Here is a 20,311-nt window from a genome sequence, read left to right as displayed (position 1 = left end):
GAGATGATAAAAATAATTAAGTGCAAAACACATCTGCATTCTTCTCCCAAATGCTCATGCATTGTTGCATTGATTTTGTGCTGTTAATTTAATCAACTTAAAATCACATATTTTAAAGAGTTTAAATAGTGGTATTAAAATAACGTAAATCAGGCAATCTAAGCTTCTGTGTTCTGTAAAGAAAAGGGAATGGGAAAATATATCACATATTTGAAAAACTGATCTAAAAGTCACCTTCAAAGCGACAAGATTCCTTACCTTGTACCCTTTCCATTACCCCATACTGAGTGTGTCACGTGACGAACAACTTGGCACTCCAAGTAGATCTAGTGTCCATATGAAGTATGTCTTGGACGTCAGTATGTCTCTTTCTGATCACTAAACTGAATCAATACCTGTGACTTCCAAGACTGCATTTCCTAGGAGTTCCCCTTCCCTCTCCAATCATTGGATCATGAAATCACCCATTAGATGCATATTTATCTGGTATATTAAATAACACAGAGTTGCGCGGGTACTACTTGTTGAATTTCTCTAACCCCCCTTCCAGATCTGCTTTTTACAAAACGCTGTCAAAAACCCGATAACAGTTTAATCCCTGCTGCTTTAACCTACTGCCTGAAAATTGTTTGGAATTCCTTAAGCTGGCCCTGAGCTGACAATCCATAGAAATGTACCCTTATCAACTGAATATTATAACTGATAGAAGATGTTATAAAGTTCCATAAACATTTTTGATCTGATTGGTCCTCACAGGCAGGTGACTCACCACTCCATATTGCTGCAGCTCTCAACCACAAGAAAATAGCAAGACTTCTATTGGAAGCTGGGGCTGACAGCAACATTGTCAATAATGTAAGTAGGATTTGTGTTATTGATAGTAATGTTTTTCAGTACTCCATGCAATTTGGCAGTGAGGAAAATAGCATTTCTGCATGAGTTCATCTGAGACTTTGAGATCAAAATATTACGTCTCTTTTTAAAATTATGCAAATGAAATCAAATGAGTTAAGCTTCAGATTCAAGCTTGAGATATTTTCCTACAAACTCTTAGAAATGTCTTTCTTTAACTTTCTGCATGCCATATACAGGAATGTCTCTTCTCACCCACGTAACAATGTGACCCAAATCCCCTCTGTGTTCATTTGCTTCTTGATTATTTCTGTCTCCCCTTTTTTCTGTTCCTTCCCACTTGGACCTTTATTTCTTTGTTCCTTTTCTCCCCATCTCTATCTTAGATTATCATTATAACTCTGCCTGGAGATACATACACTTTTAGATATTAAATGCATTAAGGGGCATGGGACGAAAGTGGGAATATGACATTAAGATAGAGGATCCACCATGATTACTTTGAATGTCAGAGCAGGTTTGAAGTGCTGAATGGCCCACTCCTCCTAGTTTCTGTGTTATGATGGTGTTCCCTCATGTTGCCATCCCAGGCCTGAAATCCTAACCAAATAAGCACAATGTCATCAGTAGCTGTGCAAGTACAGTCTGGAATTGTAACTGTCTCTCCAACCTCCATCAGCCCACAAAATCGCCTTATCCAAGTAAGGCAGCAGTGCTTATAGGTGCATATTGTCAAGTACATACAGTTCAAGGTGGGAGGAAATCAGATCCACGTCCATCTGCAGCCTGTGGGATCTTGGATTCTCTTTGTGAACTGTGGCCTGCAGGTGAGACTATGAAAAGGTCACCTGTGATTATTTCTGCTTCATGGAAATGGCTATGATTAATTTATAATGACCATTGATATAGTCGAGATTGTTTAGGCCAGGATTTATATCCCACCTAGTTGGTCAATGTGTGTATTTGACATGTGAAATTCTATAATTATAGATATCTTAAACCTGTACAGTGCAAACACCTATTGCTCTTTGAAAGGTCTCACATTCCTTGCGTTAAATCTCACACACTAATACAGAAAACAAAACTTATTCTACTCCACCAACTCCCAGTCTAGTTGTAGTCATTTCCAATTCAGCTTGTGCATTTGAAGTTCTTATGAGGATGGAATGTAAGACTCTTCTCCGAGTGAGCTACAAGCTCAGCCTATTAATCTTGGTGACCCACCCCTAATTGCCATACCTGTATGTTACTTGCTTCCTTGCACTTCCTGTTGACCTATCAGCTCTAAGCTCCTTTATTTAAGTCTTCATCTCTGAACAATACCCCTGAACCCAGCCCTCACACAGCTTTGTCACACCAACCATCATGAGTCAATGACATATTCCCCATCAAAGCCGGGGTGCTGGTGACTGTTGGTGAACTGTCCTGTTCCTGCAGTAACCCATTTGCCCCAATGCCTTGTTGCCTTCTGAGTTGCCCATATCACAATTATTCCATCCCAACATTCTGCCTGTAATCCCACAATCGACTTCCCCAAATTGTGCTTACTATAGCAGTGGGAGAAAGTGAGGACTGCAGATGCTGGGGATCAGAGCTTAAAAATGTGTTGCTGGAAAAGCGCAGCAGGTCAGGCAGCATCAAAGGAGAAGGAGAATCGACGTTGAGGGTTGGGACTGAGAAAAGGTGGGGGGAGGGGAAATGAGGAAGCTGGAGAAATCTGTATTCAATGGATGAAACATGGCCCATTCCCTAGACTGTAATGATATGAAGCCCCAGACGATCCCTAGCAGTTGACTAACCATGTTCAACCCCTAGGTTGACATCAGTGAGTGCCCCTGAATGACTGCAGTCCTCTTTGACTTGATTGAGGACTGGTATCTCCTTGGACTTTGAAACATGGCCATTTGGTTGAAGCACTTTAAATGTGTTTGTTTTCAAGCTGCTAGCACATGTAGTAGGTGTGACGTTGATATAGTGTGATGTTATACAGCAACATGTTGAATGTTTTGATTGATTACTGCTGGAAACCATGATTCGCTGCCTGTTTTTGTCTGTACTAAAAGGCAAGGCAAAACAGCATCTAATTTTTCCAACCTTGCCGCACTTTAACATTGCCCACATTATTTAGGGGCTGGGAATATTCTACCCTCTGTTTGTGCCTTCACAGATGCTGCCAGACCTGCTGAGCATTTTGGGCACTTTCTGTTTTTACTTCAAATTTTTGACCCCTGCAGAATTTTGATTTTTATTCCTGCTTATCTACCCTTTGAGCTTTGGTGTTAAGATTTTATTTAGACTAAGTCGCAGTTACCATTATAACCCTATTGGCACAATTATTTTAGGTTATTAAAATGTCATTAGATTTAATGCTCCTTGGATGATGCCTGACCTGCCCTGGGTGCTCTTCCAGCACCACAGTCTTGACTCTAACCTCCAGCATCTGCTGTACTCACTTTCGCCCTGTTAGTGATTTTGGCTACTTTATTGACTCTGTGACAGTATGTATTGTACATGATAAAAATAGGAATTAAGGAGTCAGTTAGGTGTACTTAGCGTACTTAGAAATTTTCATAATGAATGCTAAAGTTTATTTTACAACACAAGGGTTTCAATTTGAGGTTAAATCAGTTGACTATATTTCATACATTTTGTAGGCAAAAGTGAGGACTGCAGATGCTGAAACCAGAGTTTAGATCAGAGTGGTGCTGGAAAAGCACAGCAGGTCAGGCAGCATCCTGCTCCTTGGATGCTGCCTGGCCTGCTGTGCTTTTCCAGCACCACTCTGATCTTCCTACATTTTGTGCCCAGTCTGACATAAAATACAACATTTCATTGTGTTTATAATAATCCACATTGTTTTTCTAATGCAACACATTAATGGAACATCTAGCTGTCAGATTGAATGTGATAAGATCCAAAACGAACTACTTCCTTGATTCTTCCTGTAGGCAGGGCTGAGCCCTCTGGAAGCAGCTAGAGAGAATAACAGTCCAGAAGTAGCCCTTCTCCTCACCAAAGCACCACAGGTAAGGTCTTGTGGTCAGATCTGTGATTACTTAGGAATGCCAAGGTTAAATAGTGAAGATGGATTAATATTCTGCCATTTTCCTTCGTTATTTTTTGCAGCTAGGAAATATCTATGTAGAAGTTTCTTTAATCTGCTTTAAGTGAGTAGACTAAATTCAATTTTTAAGTAATTCATTGCTTAAAGAGCACTTAATCCAATACAAGTATATAAATAGCATTCATCGTTTGTAGCTGCTGGGTCACAACATTTTTAGCAGGGCAGTAGGTACTTTTAAAAATTGGCATGAATAAATCACCTTCAAGGTTTTAACTTTTGTGATGAAGGCTTTAGATAAATATTTTTGTAATATTGCCAGGTTCTCAGTTTTTGTCGTGGGAGAAGCCTGAGGAAGAGGAGGGAAAAACTCAAGCAAGAACGAAGAGCCCAATCGGTGCCTCGTGATGAATTGATCCAGAGTAAGGTACATAGATGCTCCAAACATCTGTGGAGTTGGCCCTCAGCTGAAAGAGGGAAAATCAGTCAGAGTTCTCACTTATCACTGTCCAGTGATCCAAGGTTAGTGTAGGATTTGAACTCTAATGTTCCTATTTTGAAGAAGCATCCTGGAGCTTACAAGTGCATGAGAAGGAGCGACTGAGCAAGATGCTTCATACAGTAGGTCTAGTGAATGCAACCCATTGATCATTAAAGTTTAATTTGGAAGGTGAGAGTACAGTAATTGTAGGGAACTTAAGTTTGACTTTGACCTTAATTAAATTTTGATGACTACAGAATTTTTAATATGGTAATTCTCTGCAATCAAATCTACATATTCAACTCAAAAACTATTGTACACTGTAATGCTAATCAATGTGATTTGCCGTCAAATAGCTTGTTTTGGACTGTTTTCAAACTTGAAACTGTTAGGTTAATTATTTGTTCTCTGAAACCAGAGCATTTTTCATTCCATTTTCTTTAAGATTGACTGAAAGGAGACTTCATAAATGGTAGTAATTTTGTTTCAACTTGTCAGTTGATATCCCAACATATGGATTATTGCATCAACAAAAATAATTGAATGAAATTTTCATATCACGTTGTGCTGTCTGAATGTGTCACTCAATAAATTTGTATTGAGTTAATAGCACTGCAGTACATGACTTAAACAAAGATTGAAATGTTGAGAATTTGATGATTTAATTTGGTAATACTCACTCCGTTCTATATCTATTGCACTTCTTCCACTCCTACCCATCATAGTTTATGTCCTCCAGTTGCTTCTGCCTCCAAAAGACCAGACAATAGACAATAGGTGCAGGAGTAGGCCATTCTGCCCTTCGAGCCTGCACCACCAATCAATATGATCATGGCTGATCATCAGAGGAACATTTCATCCTTGGGCCTTTTCTTACATTGCCCAAATCCTGTCTTTTAGAAACATGTATTCATAAGCATGGGTTCCAATTTTATTTGCATGCTAACAGCATCTATTTCTATTAGGTTCCTACTACCCTTGTTTCCACATCCACCACTTTATTTGTCTGACTTAATTTTCCAATGTCAAGTCATAATGGACTTTCTCTAATGTCATGTCAGCAATTCTAAATCTATAATGCTCAAATTCTGACAGAAACCATTGTCCTGAGTCCCTGTTTACAAATAGCTAGCAAGAGATCGAGATGTTGAATTCAGTTTAATTCTGAGCTCAACTTCAAAATTCACATTCCTGCCTTCATGAGGACCACCTATTTGTCAAACTGTAATTTTTCTTCCTCTTCCTGCAGATAAAATCCTTATTCCTGACTTCATTACAGCATGGGTGGCATGGTGGCTCAGTGGTTAGCACTACTGCCTCACAGTGCCAGGGGCCCAGGTTTAATTCTAACCTTAGGCGACTGTGCAAACTCCACACAGACATTCTCCCCATGTATGCGTGGTTTGCTCCGGGATTGTCCCACAGTCCAAAGATGTGCAGGTTAGGTGAATTGGCCTTGTGAAATTTCCTGTGGTGTTAGGTGCATTAGTCAGGGGTAAATGGAGGGGGGTGGGTTACTCTTCGGAAGATCAGTGTGGACTTGTTGGGCTGAGTGGCCTGTTTCCATATTGTAGGGAATTTAATCATTACCTTTTGCCTCTACCTTTCTAATAGCATCCCCATTGTAACTCATTCCAAAGCTCTGCTAACCTGCATCCCATCGCTTGAATAGCTTGATGCTCTTCCAACCCTTTCTTGATCTATTTGCTGTCTAGCCTAAAGCATACAGAATTCAAAGCCTGCATCCATAAGTCCTTTCATGACCTGGTGCTCCTTTACATCTTTATTTGAAGTTTTGCAACACCATGTACCGGTTCCTTCCCTTTTTTTTCCCCAAATATTGTTTCCATTCCTTAGTCACAGAGCATACAGTCATCTTGGGCTCACACATTGCAATGCTTTGTATAAGCTGCTGCATCTTCCTCCTAGATTCCTCTCCTTCAAAAGCCAATAGTAACATATATCAATATGAAATATGTGTAACAGAACTGAATAGAATAAAAAGTACCAAAGACTTCAAGGAAGCATTATTAAATAAAATATCACACTTAGAGAGACACCAGGCTAAAAGCATGGTCAAAATGGAGCTTTTAAGGAATGTCTTAAAAGATATTCTAGACGTTAGGGTTCAGGTAACTTTAAGAGGTTGCTACTAATGTGCAGGTAAAATCAGGGAAATCTCAAGATGCCAGAATTAGTAGAACGCAGATATCTTGGGAGAGTTGGAGGGTTGGAATAGGTTCCTGAGATCATGGAAAGACCATGGAAAGTTTGAACCAAGAAGAGAATGTTAAAATCTGGTCTTGCTTGACCAGAAGCTAATACAGATCAGTGAATAAAAGGGTGAACAAAACTTGGTGTCAGTTAAGAAAATGCAGCAGAATTTTGAATAACCTCAAATTTATGGAGAATAGAATGAGGAAGATCAGTCAGAGTTGTGTTGGAATAGTCAAATATAGAATTAGTAGGCACCAAGGAGGGTTTGAGGAGAAAGTGAGGTCTGCAGATGCTGGAGATCAGAGCTGGAAAAGCGCAGCAGGTCAGGCAGCATCCAAGGAATAGGAGAATCGACGTTTCGGGCATAAGCCCTTCTTCAGGAAGGTTTGGCATGCACCAAGGAGGGTTTGGCATGGGTGAGCTCAGATAGGGGTGAAGTTGAGTGATATTACAGAGGTGAGGGTAGGAGCTAATGATTGTGAAAATGTGAGGTCTAAAGTTTATCCTGTGTCAAATGAGACACGAAGATTGCGAACAGACTGGTCTAATCACAGACTATCGCCAGGGAGAGGAAGTACTGAGGGAGCTGTGTTGAATGCTGGGTGGAAAAATAAATTCTTCAGCCTCCAAAATTTTTATTGGAGCAAATTTCTCCTTGTCTATTACTGAATATTGGATAAACCATCAGGTAATTTAACAACACTGGGGGAGTCAAGAGATCATGGTGAGATAAATCTGGGAGGCACCAGCATACATGCGAAAATGGATGTGCTTTTGGATGATGTGGCTGAGCAGGAACATTCATGTGAAAAAATAAGAAGGCGCCAAGGTTAGATTTTTGGAAAAAAATGGAGGAGAAATCATTCAAGTGATGCTTTGGGTACAATTGGACAGAAAATAGCAGACTCCAAGTGCAAGCGATTTCACCCAGGTGGACACAATGGAGAGGTGTGGAGGAGGATGGTGTGGTCAGCCATCTCAAAGACTGCAGACTGGTCAGGAAGGATGACAATAGAAATTTTATCTTTGTAACACCCACATAGCTGTCATTTGTCCCTTGGATTAGAACTGTTTCAGAATGTGGCAGGGGATGAAACCTGAATGAAGGGATTCAGATGTGGAATTCAGGAAAGATGCAAATAGATTTAGCAGGAGCGACAACATGTTCAAAGATGTCAGAGAGAAAAGGGAATTGGAGCTGGGAAAGCAGGCTTCAAGGAAGTTTGGGTCAAAGGCCTTCCAAAATACTGTCTGGTCTGATCATACCTACATCATTGTTAGCTTTCCTTTTTGTTGCTCAATATCTAGTTTTACCATGTGAAGTGCTTTGGGTCTTTTTGCGTGGCTCGGTGGTTAGTACTGCTGCCTCACAGCACCAGGGACCCGGGTTCAATTCCTACCTCGGGCAACAGTCTGTGTGGAGTTTGCACATTCTCCCCATGTCTGCGTGGGTTTCCTCTGGGTGCTCCGGTTTCCTTCCAAAGATGTGCAGGTCAGGTGAATTGGCCATGCTAAATTGCCTGTAGTGTTAGGTGCATTAGTCGGGGGGGAATGGGTCCAGGTGGGTTGCTCTTCGAAGGGTGGGTGTGGACTTGTTGAGCCAAAAGGCCTGTTTCCACACTGTAGGGAATCTAATCTAATCTATTTCATTGTATGTAAAGTTATTAAAATAGTCATCAGTGATGTGTATTTCCTGTTCTGTGGTATAGTCATTTGAGGAGATAATTTTTCATTTCCCTCTCAAAGAGTACCTGCCAAACTTCGTCTTTTATCTAAGAGACAATTAAACCTTTCATCAGATAGTAAAATCTGGAGTTCTCAGTGCCTTAGTCACTTAGTAGTTTCTGTTATGTAACAGGGAAGTGTCTCAGTGGATGATGGCCACAGCAGTGAGCAAGGACACCAGAAGAAAAAAAATGGGGATGATTTAATCAGAGTAGCTACACCAGAACAGAAGAAAAAGTGGGAGAGAAAGAAAAAACAGAAGGTAAAGATAATTTTAGCTTTTATCTTATCAGCATTATTTGAAAAAAGCAAGATAATTTGAGCAAGGGGTTGTAAAATAACTGGATTGCGTAAATACAGTATTACTAATGAGTCTGGTAAACCCCTCATGCATTTATGTTCAATTTCATTGATACTCATATATAAAAAAAGTTGCTTTCTAGGTTTATTCTCCTGGTCACGTTTGTCGCAGACAAAATCAGTAAATTTGTGTCAATCAAAATAAAGCACTCAAAATTCCTGCTGGATAATGCCTTCACTCTGAAAACAATTTGCATCCCTCTTTAGCAATCAGCATTTTAAAAATCATGATTTTCTTTACTGTTTCAATTGGCAGTCTAATTTACACTTTAAAAAGTTACTGCAAAGAATCTTGTATGGTGTTTGAAGAAAATCAGAGAATTTTTCTCAATTTCACGACCAACGTTTATTTTTCAGTGGGCATCACTAAAGCAGGTCATTTGATCAATGTTTTAGTTTTATTTGTGGGATCTTATTGTGCATAAATTGGCTTCTGCTTTCTATGCATTATGAGAGGCACTGCACTTCAAAAGCACTTGGTGAGCTGTTGAAGAGCTTTGATTCATCTTTGAGTCATGAAATGTGCAAGCTGCCTTTATATTTACAACAATATTAATGTGTAAGGCAACTCAAGTCATCTGGCTCATCCTTCCATGGCAGGTATAGGAGCCTAGTGATAATGGGCAACCCATAGGTTGAGTTTAGATCCCACATGGTAAGAAGTAAATCTGGTAATAAGTGTTGTGGCCCAGAAGTATGACAGTTCATTGTTAAACAGAAGCCAAGTCTTTCATTCCTCGAGAAAAGACCATTTCTCATCCTTCCCTTGTCTGGTCTGGGCTTGTATGATTGGAGTCTTATATTCCTTGGCTGATTCCTGATGCTCTAGGACAATCACAAATGGGATATACATACTTCTTTCACATCACTGCATTCCACTGCCTTGTGAATGGCTCCATTTTTACTTCACCTCTCCCCTATTCAGAAGTGCATTACAATTATGAATCACTCTGTGTGAAGGAGCACTTCTTCACAACATTGCCAAGCATTTCTTTTCCTAGTTAGAACTTTGTTCTTTTTAAGTTTGCAGATGGTGGTTCTTCAGAGTGTAGCAGATGTTTGAGGACAAGTGAGCTGTACCTTAAAACACCAAGCAATGAGTTTTATTGCTTAAATAATATGCTGTTCCATGGTTTAATTTGTACCAGAAGCTAGTTAATGCAAACTTACTGAACGTCTGTTTTCCCACAGAGTTCCGCTCTTTCTGATCCCCCTCCACTGACAGACCAGCAGCCTCAACAAGACAATGCAAATATCAGGAAGAGGAGAAGCAAACATTGCTGCTGTTCCCCAAGTCCACAGCAAGCTGTTCTCCCTCATAATTTCCGTGCCTACCAGCTCTATACATTATACAGAAACAAGGATGGCAAAATCATGCAGGTAAATGCACAATACTACATTGCTTGATTGTTTCCCACTTTATCACACACATAAATTGGAATATAATTCATGGAGCATTGACTGCATTATGCTTCTATACTCAAGGAAAAAACATCATAAATTTGTAGACCTAAACTTAGGCAATTTATTTCAATTATCCCAATGTCAAAATTAGTCTTTGGTCTGAAAATCAGTCCCTGATATCAATTGTATTCTTACATCATCTCCAGTTTTTACTTTATTATTAATTATTCAGGTTGATGTTGAATTTACATTCATCCGTTGTTTTCTTTAAATAAATGCAGCCTTTCTTACCCTAATGGCTTATTGCTGTGTGACATGATACATTCCAAAGGTATTGGAAATTCTTGTGTCTATGATGCTCCCTCTTTTATGAGGTTCATCAATTACGTCGTATAAGCTGGACTTCAGAGTGGGGCACTACAAATCCTAACATCTGGTGACCATTTCTTTCCAATTGAACTGTTGTTTTTTTTTGCAATAATTTTGGGTGGATAATTCCAAAACTGCAGGGTGTACATGTGGGGTTCTACACCACAATACTTTGCAATGCAAATTCTTGGAAACCAGATGGAAATGATGTGCATTTGAAAGGTTTTGTGGGTCTTGTTTTCTGAAAAGTTGAATTAACTCTGCACATTCCCCGATGAGCCTTCTCACTATATAGGACTGAAGTTAGGGGTAGGTTTTTCACTCAGCGAGTTGTAAGTTCATGGAATGCCCTGCCAGTTGCAGTGGTGGACTCTCCCTCTTTATGGGCATTTAAGCGGGCATTGGATAGGTATATGGAGGATAGTGGGTTAGTATAGGTTAGGTGGGCTTGGATCGGCGCAACATCGAGGGCCAAAGGGCCTGTACTGCGCTGTATTCTTCTATGTTCTTCTATGTTCTATCGCTGGGTAGCGTAAGGAGTACTAAATATTTAAGTCCCTTAAACGCTTCTTCGCCTCGTCAAATGTCTTCCTCTTTCGAACCAGAGCCGGGGAAAAGTCCTGAAATAGCATGATCTTGGATCCTTTGTAGATCATGGCTTGGGGGTCTTTTCCGAGATTTCTAGAGGCTTCTAGGAGTATCTGCCTCTCCCTATAGCTCTGCAGCCGGAACAGGACCGGGCGTATTGCAACCCGGTAGACCCATTCTACCCTTACCTGGTCTGATCCAGCTTCCAGATTTAAAAGCTGTGGCAGCCACTGCTGGAGGAATGCTGTAAGCTGGCCTTCCTCTTCCCGTTCGGGAAGGCCCAGCAAACGAATATTTTTTCGACGACCTCGATTATCGAGGTCGTCAATGTAATTCTCTAAGGTCCGGACTCGCTGTTCGAGAGTCTGGACCTGATCCACGGCTGATTGTGCTGTAGTTTTGGAGGTTGCGGCCTTTAACTCCGCCCCTCCGACTCGGCGCTCGATTTCCTGGATGTCTCGGTTGTCCTTCTGCAGCGCGGCCGAGAGTGAGTCCCATCGATTTCGGGATTCTTCAATGAAAGCGTCGATCTTCGTGTCCAGCTTGGAGATCATTTCTACAAGGCTTGTCACCGTAGGTAAGTCCCCCGGGGCGACTGTGGACGCCTCAGCTGCAGCTGGAGAGGGTGGGGGAGGGGTTCCAGCTTGTTGAGAGCTGCGGGCTCCCTTCCCTTTAGTCATTTTTACTAAGGATTAGATTGTTTAAGTTTAATATTAAACAACTAATTAAATTAAACAGCTATTATAAATGATTTGGTGAGTGTGGTGGGGGTGGGTGACCCACTTTACCCAAGTCTTGGGAGGAGCACTGTAGACTCAGACTTGCTAGGTCGCCGCCATCTTGGATCACCCAATTGAACTGTTTGATATCACTAGTAAACTTCAGATTGCTTGTTACTTACTTCAATTGAGTAATTCCTAACTGTGGCTAGTCTCTCAATAGAAAGCAACTACCAGGTCAGGATAGCCTGCCACCTCTGTACTAATGTGATGGGGTGCTCAATCACATGTCAGCCAAGGAGGCTGGGTTCCAATCTGTGTGCCTGTCAAAAAGATATCTTCAACAGTAGATGTGCAGTTAATTATTTCCATTGTCTATATCTAAAGACATGGGATATTGACGAACTAGTGCGTGTAAGTATTTTAAATGTTTACAGACTAGTTTCACTGCGTGCACTTACTTCTAGGAACAACCCAACAAAAATCCAGCTGAGGCAAGCACAGTTTAGAGAGCTGGTACAAGAGAAGATACAAAATCTTTGAATGAGGTCACATAAAGTAAAGCTTTTATAATAAAGTTGGTTGTTAATATAGAACTGTGCTTAATGATGTCCCTTAAAGATTCATGAATTAATTTAAAATGTTGCAGGAAAAGCTAACTTGTATCTTGTTCCACTGTCCTCTTGTCTTCTTGTTTTCCTGCCAGTCTTCTGTCTACTTCCGATTATCCTATTGCTGTTACTCCAGTACTGCACAAGATTGTAGCCCCCTCATACAGGTTGTTAAGGTGGTTGGTTGACTGTCTAACTTTATTAATTCAGTCATGGCTGCTTAAAGGTGGTGGCCTTCTTGAACCACTTCAGTGTGTAGAGGTAGTTAGTGCTATTAAGGCAGGATTTTCAGAATGCTTACTGAGCAAAACTGAAGGAATAGTGATATATTTCCAAGTCGGGATTGTGTGTATCTTGGAGGGGAATGTGCTGTGATGTGTTCCAATTTATCTGCTGTCCTTGTCCTTGTAGGTAGTAGTTGTTCTGGGTTTGGAAAGTGCTGTCTAATGAGCCTTAGTGAATTTCTGCAGTGCATTTTGTAATGGTACAAACTGCTGCTACTGTGCATCCATTGTAGAGTGAATACTCTTCTGCTTTGGTATTACACATAATTGAGGCTCCCCAAGCCTGGTCTATAGGCAAACATACCAAACCTGGATCAGCGGGCTGTGTTTTGAAAGGAGAGTGTGTACTCTGTATCAGCAAGCACTGCTGTGTGTGAACGTCCTAGCAGCTTGATTTGAAGACTTTTAAACATGATGGGTCAAACACCTAGCTAATTGCACAAAGAACAAAGAAAATTTACAGCCCAGGAACAGGCCCTTCGGCCCTCCAAGCCTGAGCCGATCCAAATTTACTGTCTAAACCTGTCGGTCAATTGCTAAGCATTTCTATCCCTCTGCTCCCCACCTACTCATGCATCTGTCCAGACGCATCTTAAATGAATCTAGCGTGCCTGCCTCTAACACCTCTGTTTGTAACACATTCCAAACACCCACCACCCTCTGTGTGAAGTACTTGCCACGTGTATCCCCCTTAAACTTTCCACCTCTCACCTTGAAAGCATGACCTCTCATTATTGAATCCTTCACCCTGGGAAAAAGCTTGTCTCTATCCCTTCATGATTTTGTAAACCTCAATCAGGTCCACCCTCAATCTCCTTTTTTCTAGCGAAAATAAACCTAACTTACTCAACCTCTCTTCATAGCTAGCACCTTCCATACCAGGCAACATCCTCGTAAACCTTCTCTGCACTCTCTCCAAAGCGTCCACATCCTTTTGCTAATGTGGCCAACAGAACTGTGCACAGTATTCTAAATGTGGCTGAACCAATGTCTTGTACAATTGTAACATGACTTGCCAGCTCTTATACTCAATACCCAGTCCAATGAAGGCAAGCATACTATATGCCTTCTTGACCACTCTATCCACCTGTGCAGCAACCTTCAGGGTACAATGGACCTGCACTCCCAGATCTCTCTGCCCATCAACCTTTCCCAAGGCTCTTCCATTCATTGTATAATTCACTCTAGAATTAGACTTGCCTATTAATATACCTCACATTTGTCTGGATTGAAAGCCACCTGCCACTTTTCCGCCCAACTCTCCAGTCTATCTATAACCTCCTGTATTCTCTGCCAGTCCCTTATGCTTTCTGCTACTCCACCAATCTTTGTGTCATCTGCAAACTTGCTGATCATACCAACAGTGCCGTCTTCCAGATCATTTATGTATATTACAAACAACAGTGGCCCCAAAACTGACCCTGTGGAACACCACTGGTCACCTTTCTCCATTTCAAGAAACTCCCTTCAACTACTACTCTCTGTCTCCTGTTGCTCAACCAGTTCTTTACCCACCTGGCTAGAATACCCTGCACACCATATGACTTCACTTTCTCCATTAGTCTACACTGGGAACCTTATCAAACGCCTTACTAAAGTCCATGTATATGACATTAAAAAAATAAAATTGTTCACAAAACTTTCTTACTGTGTAATGGAAATACTTATTTCAAAATAATTTGTGATCTAAATTACTCATCATCAATAACTTGAGGCTGGCTTTGATTTATTTCTTCATCATGTTGTATTTGATAAATAAACCTTACTAATATATACATTATTAATATTAATATACATCACTGCAATTATAAACTAAACTAATAAGTTATGAAACTTGAAAGGGTTCAAAAAAGATTTACACGGATGTTGCCAGGGTTGGAGGATTTGAGCTACAGGGAGAGGCTGAATAGGCTGGGGCTATTTTCCCTGGAGCGTTGGACACTGAGGAGTAACCTTAAAGAAGTTTGTAAAATCATCAGGGATATGGATAAGGTGAATAGTCAAGGTCTTTTCCCCAGGATAAGGGAGTCCAGAAATAGAGGGAATAGGTTTAAAGTGAGAGGGGGAAAGAGCAACTTTTTCACGCAGAGGGTGGTGCAGGTAGGGAAGAGCTACGAGAGGAGGTAATGAAGGCTGGTACAATGACAACAATTAATAGGCATCTGGATGGGGAAACGAATAGGAAGTGTTTTGAGGGATATGCGTCAAATGCTGTCAAATGTGACTAGATTAATTTAGAATATCTGGTCGGCATGAATGAGTTGGATTGAATGGTCTATTTCCATGCTGTACATCTCTATGACTGTATAACATCCTAAAGGTTTTATTGGAATGATGGAGGTTAGATGGGCTTCAGATCGGTATCACAGGTCGGTGCAAGATCGAGGGCCGAAGGGCCTGTACTGCGCTGTATTGTCCTATGGTGGAGTTTGGGCCTAAACATTCAGAAAGAAAAAGTAAGGTAAGTTGAACAAGATGCAGTCAAAATGATAGGCTTCTAAAATCCAAGAGAATGTTATTAGTGAAAGAAATAGACGTACTGCACAAATGTCGCAGGGGAATGGATATTGCTGGCATACTGCTATGGCTGAAATGGGACAAGGCTGAGCCTGGCTGTGCCTTCTATGTGAATTAGCACAACTAGGTGAAGAGTGGGTTGGTAGACAAGACTAAATAAGCCTTGGGGTTTTCATGAATTGAATCTTGTATCGGGTAGAGTTCAGGAGATTGGCAGAAAGGTATTGGAAGATAAATGCGAGATGCTCTGGAATTCAGCTGTTTTGTCCATTATTGAACCAAGGCTGCCAGTGTAACCCAAACTGGGAGTCAGTGAGCAGGTTGTTGCCGAGCAGGTGCGTTTGTTAGAACCATTGATGTCCCTCCATCACTTTACAGATGATCAAGAATAGACTAATGGGGCAGTAAATGTCCAGATTAGATTTGTCCTGCATTTTGTATCCAGGACATACCTGGGTAATTTTCCACATTGTCAGTAGACACCACTGTTACAGCTGTACTGGAACAGCTTGGCTAGGAGAGTGGCAAGTTCTGGAGCATAAGTCACCAGGACTATTGCCAGAATGTTGTCAGGGCCCGTCGCCGTGTTGCAGTATCCAGTGTGTCTAACCATTTCTTGATATCATGTGGAGTGAGTCAACTTGGTTGAAGACAGGCATCTGTGACACCAGGGAACTTTGAAAGAGGCCGAGATGGATCATCCATTCGGCACTTCTGGCTGAGGATTCCTGCGAATGCTTCAGTCTTATCTTTTGATGTGTTGGGCTCTTCTATGTTTGAGGATGGGGATACTCCAGAAGAGCCACCTCCTTCAGTGAATTGTTGAATTATCCACCACCATTCACGACTGGAGGCGGCTGGACTGCAGATCTGAGATCTAATCCATTGGTTGTGGGATAGGTTAGATTACATTAGATTTGATTAAGATCAAATTAGTTTAGATTAGCTGTTTGACACACAATTGTCCTGTTTGGGAGCTTCACTGGGTTGACACCTCATTTGATGATGATGGAGTACCCAAAGACCTTCTGTACTGTGAACTGACCACTGGGTCAAGGTTTCCTGGAGGTTCATATCTTAGTGTTTAATACAGAATTGATCACCACAGTAAAAACCATCATTCTAGGGTGGGGAAGGCTTCCTTAAAATTCCAAACAAAATAGGAGGGGTACTAACTGCACTAATTACAACATTGCATTAGCCAAAATGACCACTTAGTTAATTAAGGGGTAAAAAGTTTGTGTTTTGTTTTGGAAAGTTTTTGATAAATAGACAAAGTCTTTTCCCTGGAGTCGGGGAGTCCAGAACTAGAGGGCATAGGTTTAGGGTGAGAGGGGAAAGATATAAAAGAGACCTAAGGGGCAACTTTTTCACGCAGAGGGTGGTATGTGTATGGAATGAGCTGCCAGAGGATGTGGTGGAGGCTGGTACAATTGCAACATTTAAGAGGCATTTGGATGGGTATATGAATAGGAAGGGTCTGGAGGGATATGGACCGGGTGCTGGCAGGTGGGACTAGATTGGGTTGGGATATCTGGTCGGCATGGACGGGTTGGACCGAAGGGTCTGTTTCCATGACTGTATGACTCTTAAATGTCCAAATTGGAAGTAACGGTGGTATGGATCAATAATTGAGTTACATGGACGAAAGATGGTTGATAATTTGATGATGTAGAGCTGAAAATGTGTTGCTGGAAAACCGCAGCAGGTCAGGCAGCATCCAAGGAACAGGAGAATCGACGTTTCGGGCATAAGCCCTTCTTCAGGAATAAGCCCTTTCTCCTCCAATTTGATGATGTAAGCAGGGTTCATGGGATATTCTGTTGAAAATGCTTCTACGGGTGAATATATTTGCATTGGAAGATTTTTGATTTTGAAGAAATGCTTTTGTTAAAGTTTATCGTGGTTGAACATTATATAAGAATGTGAGAAATAAGAGCAGGAGTAGACATTACAGCACTATGAATCCTCTCTGCCATTCATAGGGATTATGTTTGATCTACTTCAGTGCCATTCTCCTTCATATCCCCATATTTTTTGACATTTTTAATAAGTAGAAATCTCTCCATCTTGAACATATTCAATGGTTTAGCCACCATAGCCAAAGAAATCTCCTGGGGCAAAGAAATCCAGGGATGTACCAACTGCCAAAGGAAGAAATTCCTTCTCTTCTCAGCTCTAACTGCTTTACCCTTTTATTCTGAGACTGTTAGCTGATTTAGGACCTCCCCTGGCACGGGAAACATCCTTCCTATATTTGCCATGTTAATCCCTGTAAGAATTTTGTATGTCTGATTGAGATAACCACTCAGTCTTCTCATTTTCAGAGACTATTTGTCCAATTTATTTAATCTTTCCTCATAGGATACTCTCTCCATCCCAGAAAATTATTTGGTGACCCTTTGTTGTACCCCTTTTATGGCAAGGGTAAGTAATTGGAAATGGCACACAATACGCCTAGTCCTGCAAAGACACTTTTAATTATCATGTGTTATGTTACGTCTGTGGAGCAGGTGTGACTTGAACTCTGGCCTTCTGGTTCAAAGGTACTGCCATTGTGCCACAAGAATCCAAACAAGGCTGTATATAATTGCAGTAAGTGTTCTTCACTCCTGTGATTAAATACTCATGTGATTAAATACTCATGTGATGAAGAGTGCCTTAATTGCTTGCTGACTAACAACAGTCTTTCAGTAGACTTTTTTTTCCCTTTGTTCAGGCCCCAATAAATGGTTGCCGTTGTGAGCCCCTGATCAATAAACTTGAGAACCGTCTTGAAGCCACAAAGGAGGAAATAAAAGCTGAACTTGATATTGTGCAAGGAAAGTTGAATGCAAAACTTGGAGAACTGGAAGGAAGAAATAAGCATGAGGTAAAAGCGCAATATTTCCTGACCCTGTGGTCCATCGATAGTTTGTAAACCTGCTAATTTAAAGTGTTTTTAATCAACAATGTTTTAGTTGGATGTTTTAAATAATGAGGTTCACGCATGTTTGAAGTGGGGGTTTCAAGGCCCTGGCAGAATGATTAATTAATTATGACTCCAGCTTCAAATTAACAACTGCTGCTTGGACACCCAACGGTGAGAACACAAGGAATTAGCATTCCTGACGGTGCCAGGGATTGTATTACTGCCTGACTTATTTTCTGTATAAAGTCACATACATCTCATGTGAGGTGTTTTCTTAATGTAAAAGTGAAGAAAGATATTGAGATACAATGCTTTGGAGAGGGTGCAGACGAGGTTTACCAAGATGCTGCTTGGATCAGAGGGTATGAGCTATAAGGAGCCTGAGGGAAAACTTGATAGAAGTCTGTAAAATTATGTGATGCATAGATAGGGTTGAAAGTCAGAATCTTTTTCCTGGCAGTGGTTTGACCTGAATGGCCACAGTCACCATTTGGCCTGTTGCACATTTACACTTAACCAAATAAATAACGTTATCATCCCATTCTAAGCTAACATTTCTCTCTAGCAGCACTAAATGAATATCAACATTACCTGAACAAATGAACGTGTACTGTGTCAGCTACTTCTCAATTTGTGGGCACCCCTGAGTCAGAATATTCAAGTCCCACTTGAGTGTTATGAGGACAAAAATCTAGGCTGACAATTCAGTACAGTAATGAGGCAGTGCTGCACTGTTGGAAATGCCGTCTTTCAGATGAGATGTTAAACCCAGGCTCCATCTACTGCCTGAGATGAATGTAAAAGATTCAATGCCATTATCCTTAAAATGGTGCAAATGAGTTATCCCTGGCGCCATGTCCAATATTCATCTCTTAAATCAACATATTGAAAACACGTCATCTGGTCATTATCATATTACTATTGTCATATTACCTACCTTACAGCAATGATTACTGTAAGGTGGTTGGGAAACTTCCTGAGATAGTGAAAAACACTGTAACAATGTATATCTTTCTTTGTTTTTTGTTTTAAATGAGGTGGCTAGTTGTTTAATAGTTTCAAAATATTTTCTATTCTGCTCTTTTAAATGTATTTATTTACATTGAAAGGAACAGTGAGATCTGGCACCATGTTTAAGATGATTATATGGTATTCCTGAAAAATAAAGAGGTATTAGCATTGAGTAAATTGTATACAATTTACAAGAATTTAACTCAACACAAATGTTTTCCTGTTAAAACTCAGATCAGAGTCCTAGATAAGCTAACATATGAGAGGATCTCAGCTGAGCGGACAGAATGCCTCCATCGTATTGACCAGCGTGCAGTACTTGAGAGACTGGAAGGAGAGAAACGCCAGGTAAAACCCCATCTGTTTCCTGATGACAAAATCGAAAAATGCTTTTCTTTTCCTGTTGCTTTATTTGGTGTAAGAATTCTGGGGAATCATGACCTTGCATTTCCTTGTTAATGAGTGGGATCAAGAATTCAAATTTTGGGGTCGTGAACTCTGAGGTAGCAAAGGTTACTGGGGAGCTCTGACCAAGTTGTAACTGCTGTACAGCCCTAACATTCCTCTCTGAGGGGTCATGGCGATTTTCAAGCCTTGAGTTGAGGTCACGGAGGGAAAAGTTTAGGGAGCAGTAGACAACACATTAGATCTCTCATGAGATGTAACATAATGTTACTTTTACTCAAGCATATCTTTATTCCTCCTTGGGATATGCTATGGTAAAATGTGGCTGTAAGGTGATTTGATGAGAAATTGTAGTTTAGGCCTTTATTGGCCCTGAAAATGTTGCAGGGAAACATTTGATCAAAAAGTAAACCTTAGCAGAAATCCAGCAGAGTGCAAAAAACAAGTAACCTGCTACTATGAGATGTACAGGTAAAATCTAGAACAGCAGATACAGGCTGGAGCAAGCAAGAGCACATTGAATCCTAAGCAAGATAGCTGGTGCCATAGCCATTATTCTTTCCTTGTTTCAGCTAGGCACTGGTACTGACACATCAGCATGTTGATAAGGCTCAGAGAATACACAAACAGATAAAATCAGAAATTAAGCGAATCTGACCTGCTTTGGTGGTACAGATATGTGTGTTAGACCTTTGAAACTGGATTATTCAATCAATAGCAATATGAGGATTGTAAATCAAATCGGGCTCCATAGACTGTGTGTAGCAAGAGAATGAGAAAGTAAAGGCATTACCCA

At 40.8% G+C, this 20,311-nt stretch overlaps 1 protein-coding gene across 3 annotated transcripts in view; it reads left to right on the top strand.

Moving 5' to 3' along the window:
- Positions 1-20,311, top strand: part of ankrd6b (ankyrin repeat domain 6b) — an 80,692-nt gene that overhangs the window by 49,535 nt on the left and 10,846 nt on the right. For 2 of the 3 annotated variants that reach the window (XM_043686716.1, XM_043686713.1), the window contains 7 exons: positions 757-855; positions 3,801-3,878; positions 4,236-4,340; positions 8,470-8,598; positions 9,888-10,076; positions 17,908-18,060; positions 19,345-19,458. In XM_043686716.1, coding sequence (XP_043542651.1) covers positions 757-855; positions 3,801-3,878; positions 4,236-4,340; positions 8,470-8,598; positions 9,888-10,076; positions 17,908-18,060; positions 19,345-19,458 — 867 coding nt within the window. The remainder of the gene's footprint in view (positions 1-756; positions 856-3,800; positions 3,879-4,235; positions 4,341-8,469; positions 8,599-9,887; positions 10,077-17,907; positions 18,061-19,344; positions 19,459-20,311) is intronic. The other variant, XM_043686720.1, reaches the window with a different exon arrangement.

The sequence above is a fragment of the Chiloscyllium plagiosum genome, chromosome 3 (genome assembly GCF_004010195.1).
Source record: "Chiloscyllium plagiosum isolate BGI_BamShark_2017 chromosome 3, ASM401019v2, whole genome shotgun sequence".
Lineage (NCBI taxonomy): Eukaryota > Metazoa > Chordata > Chondrichthyes > Orectolobiformes > Hemiscylliidae > Chiloscyllium > Chiloscyllium plagiosum.
This window is presented reverse-complemented; position numbering and strand designations above follow the sequence as displayed.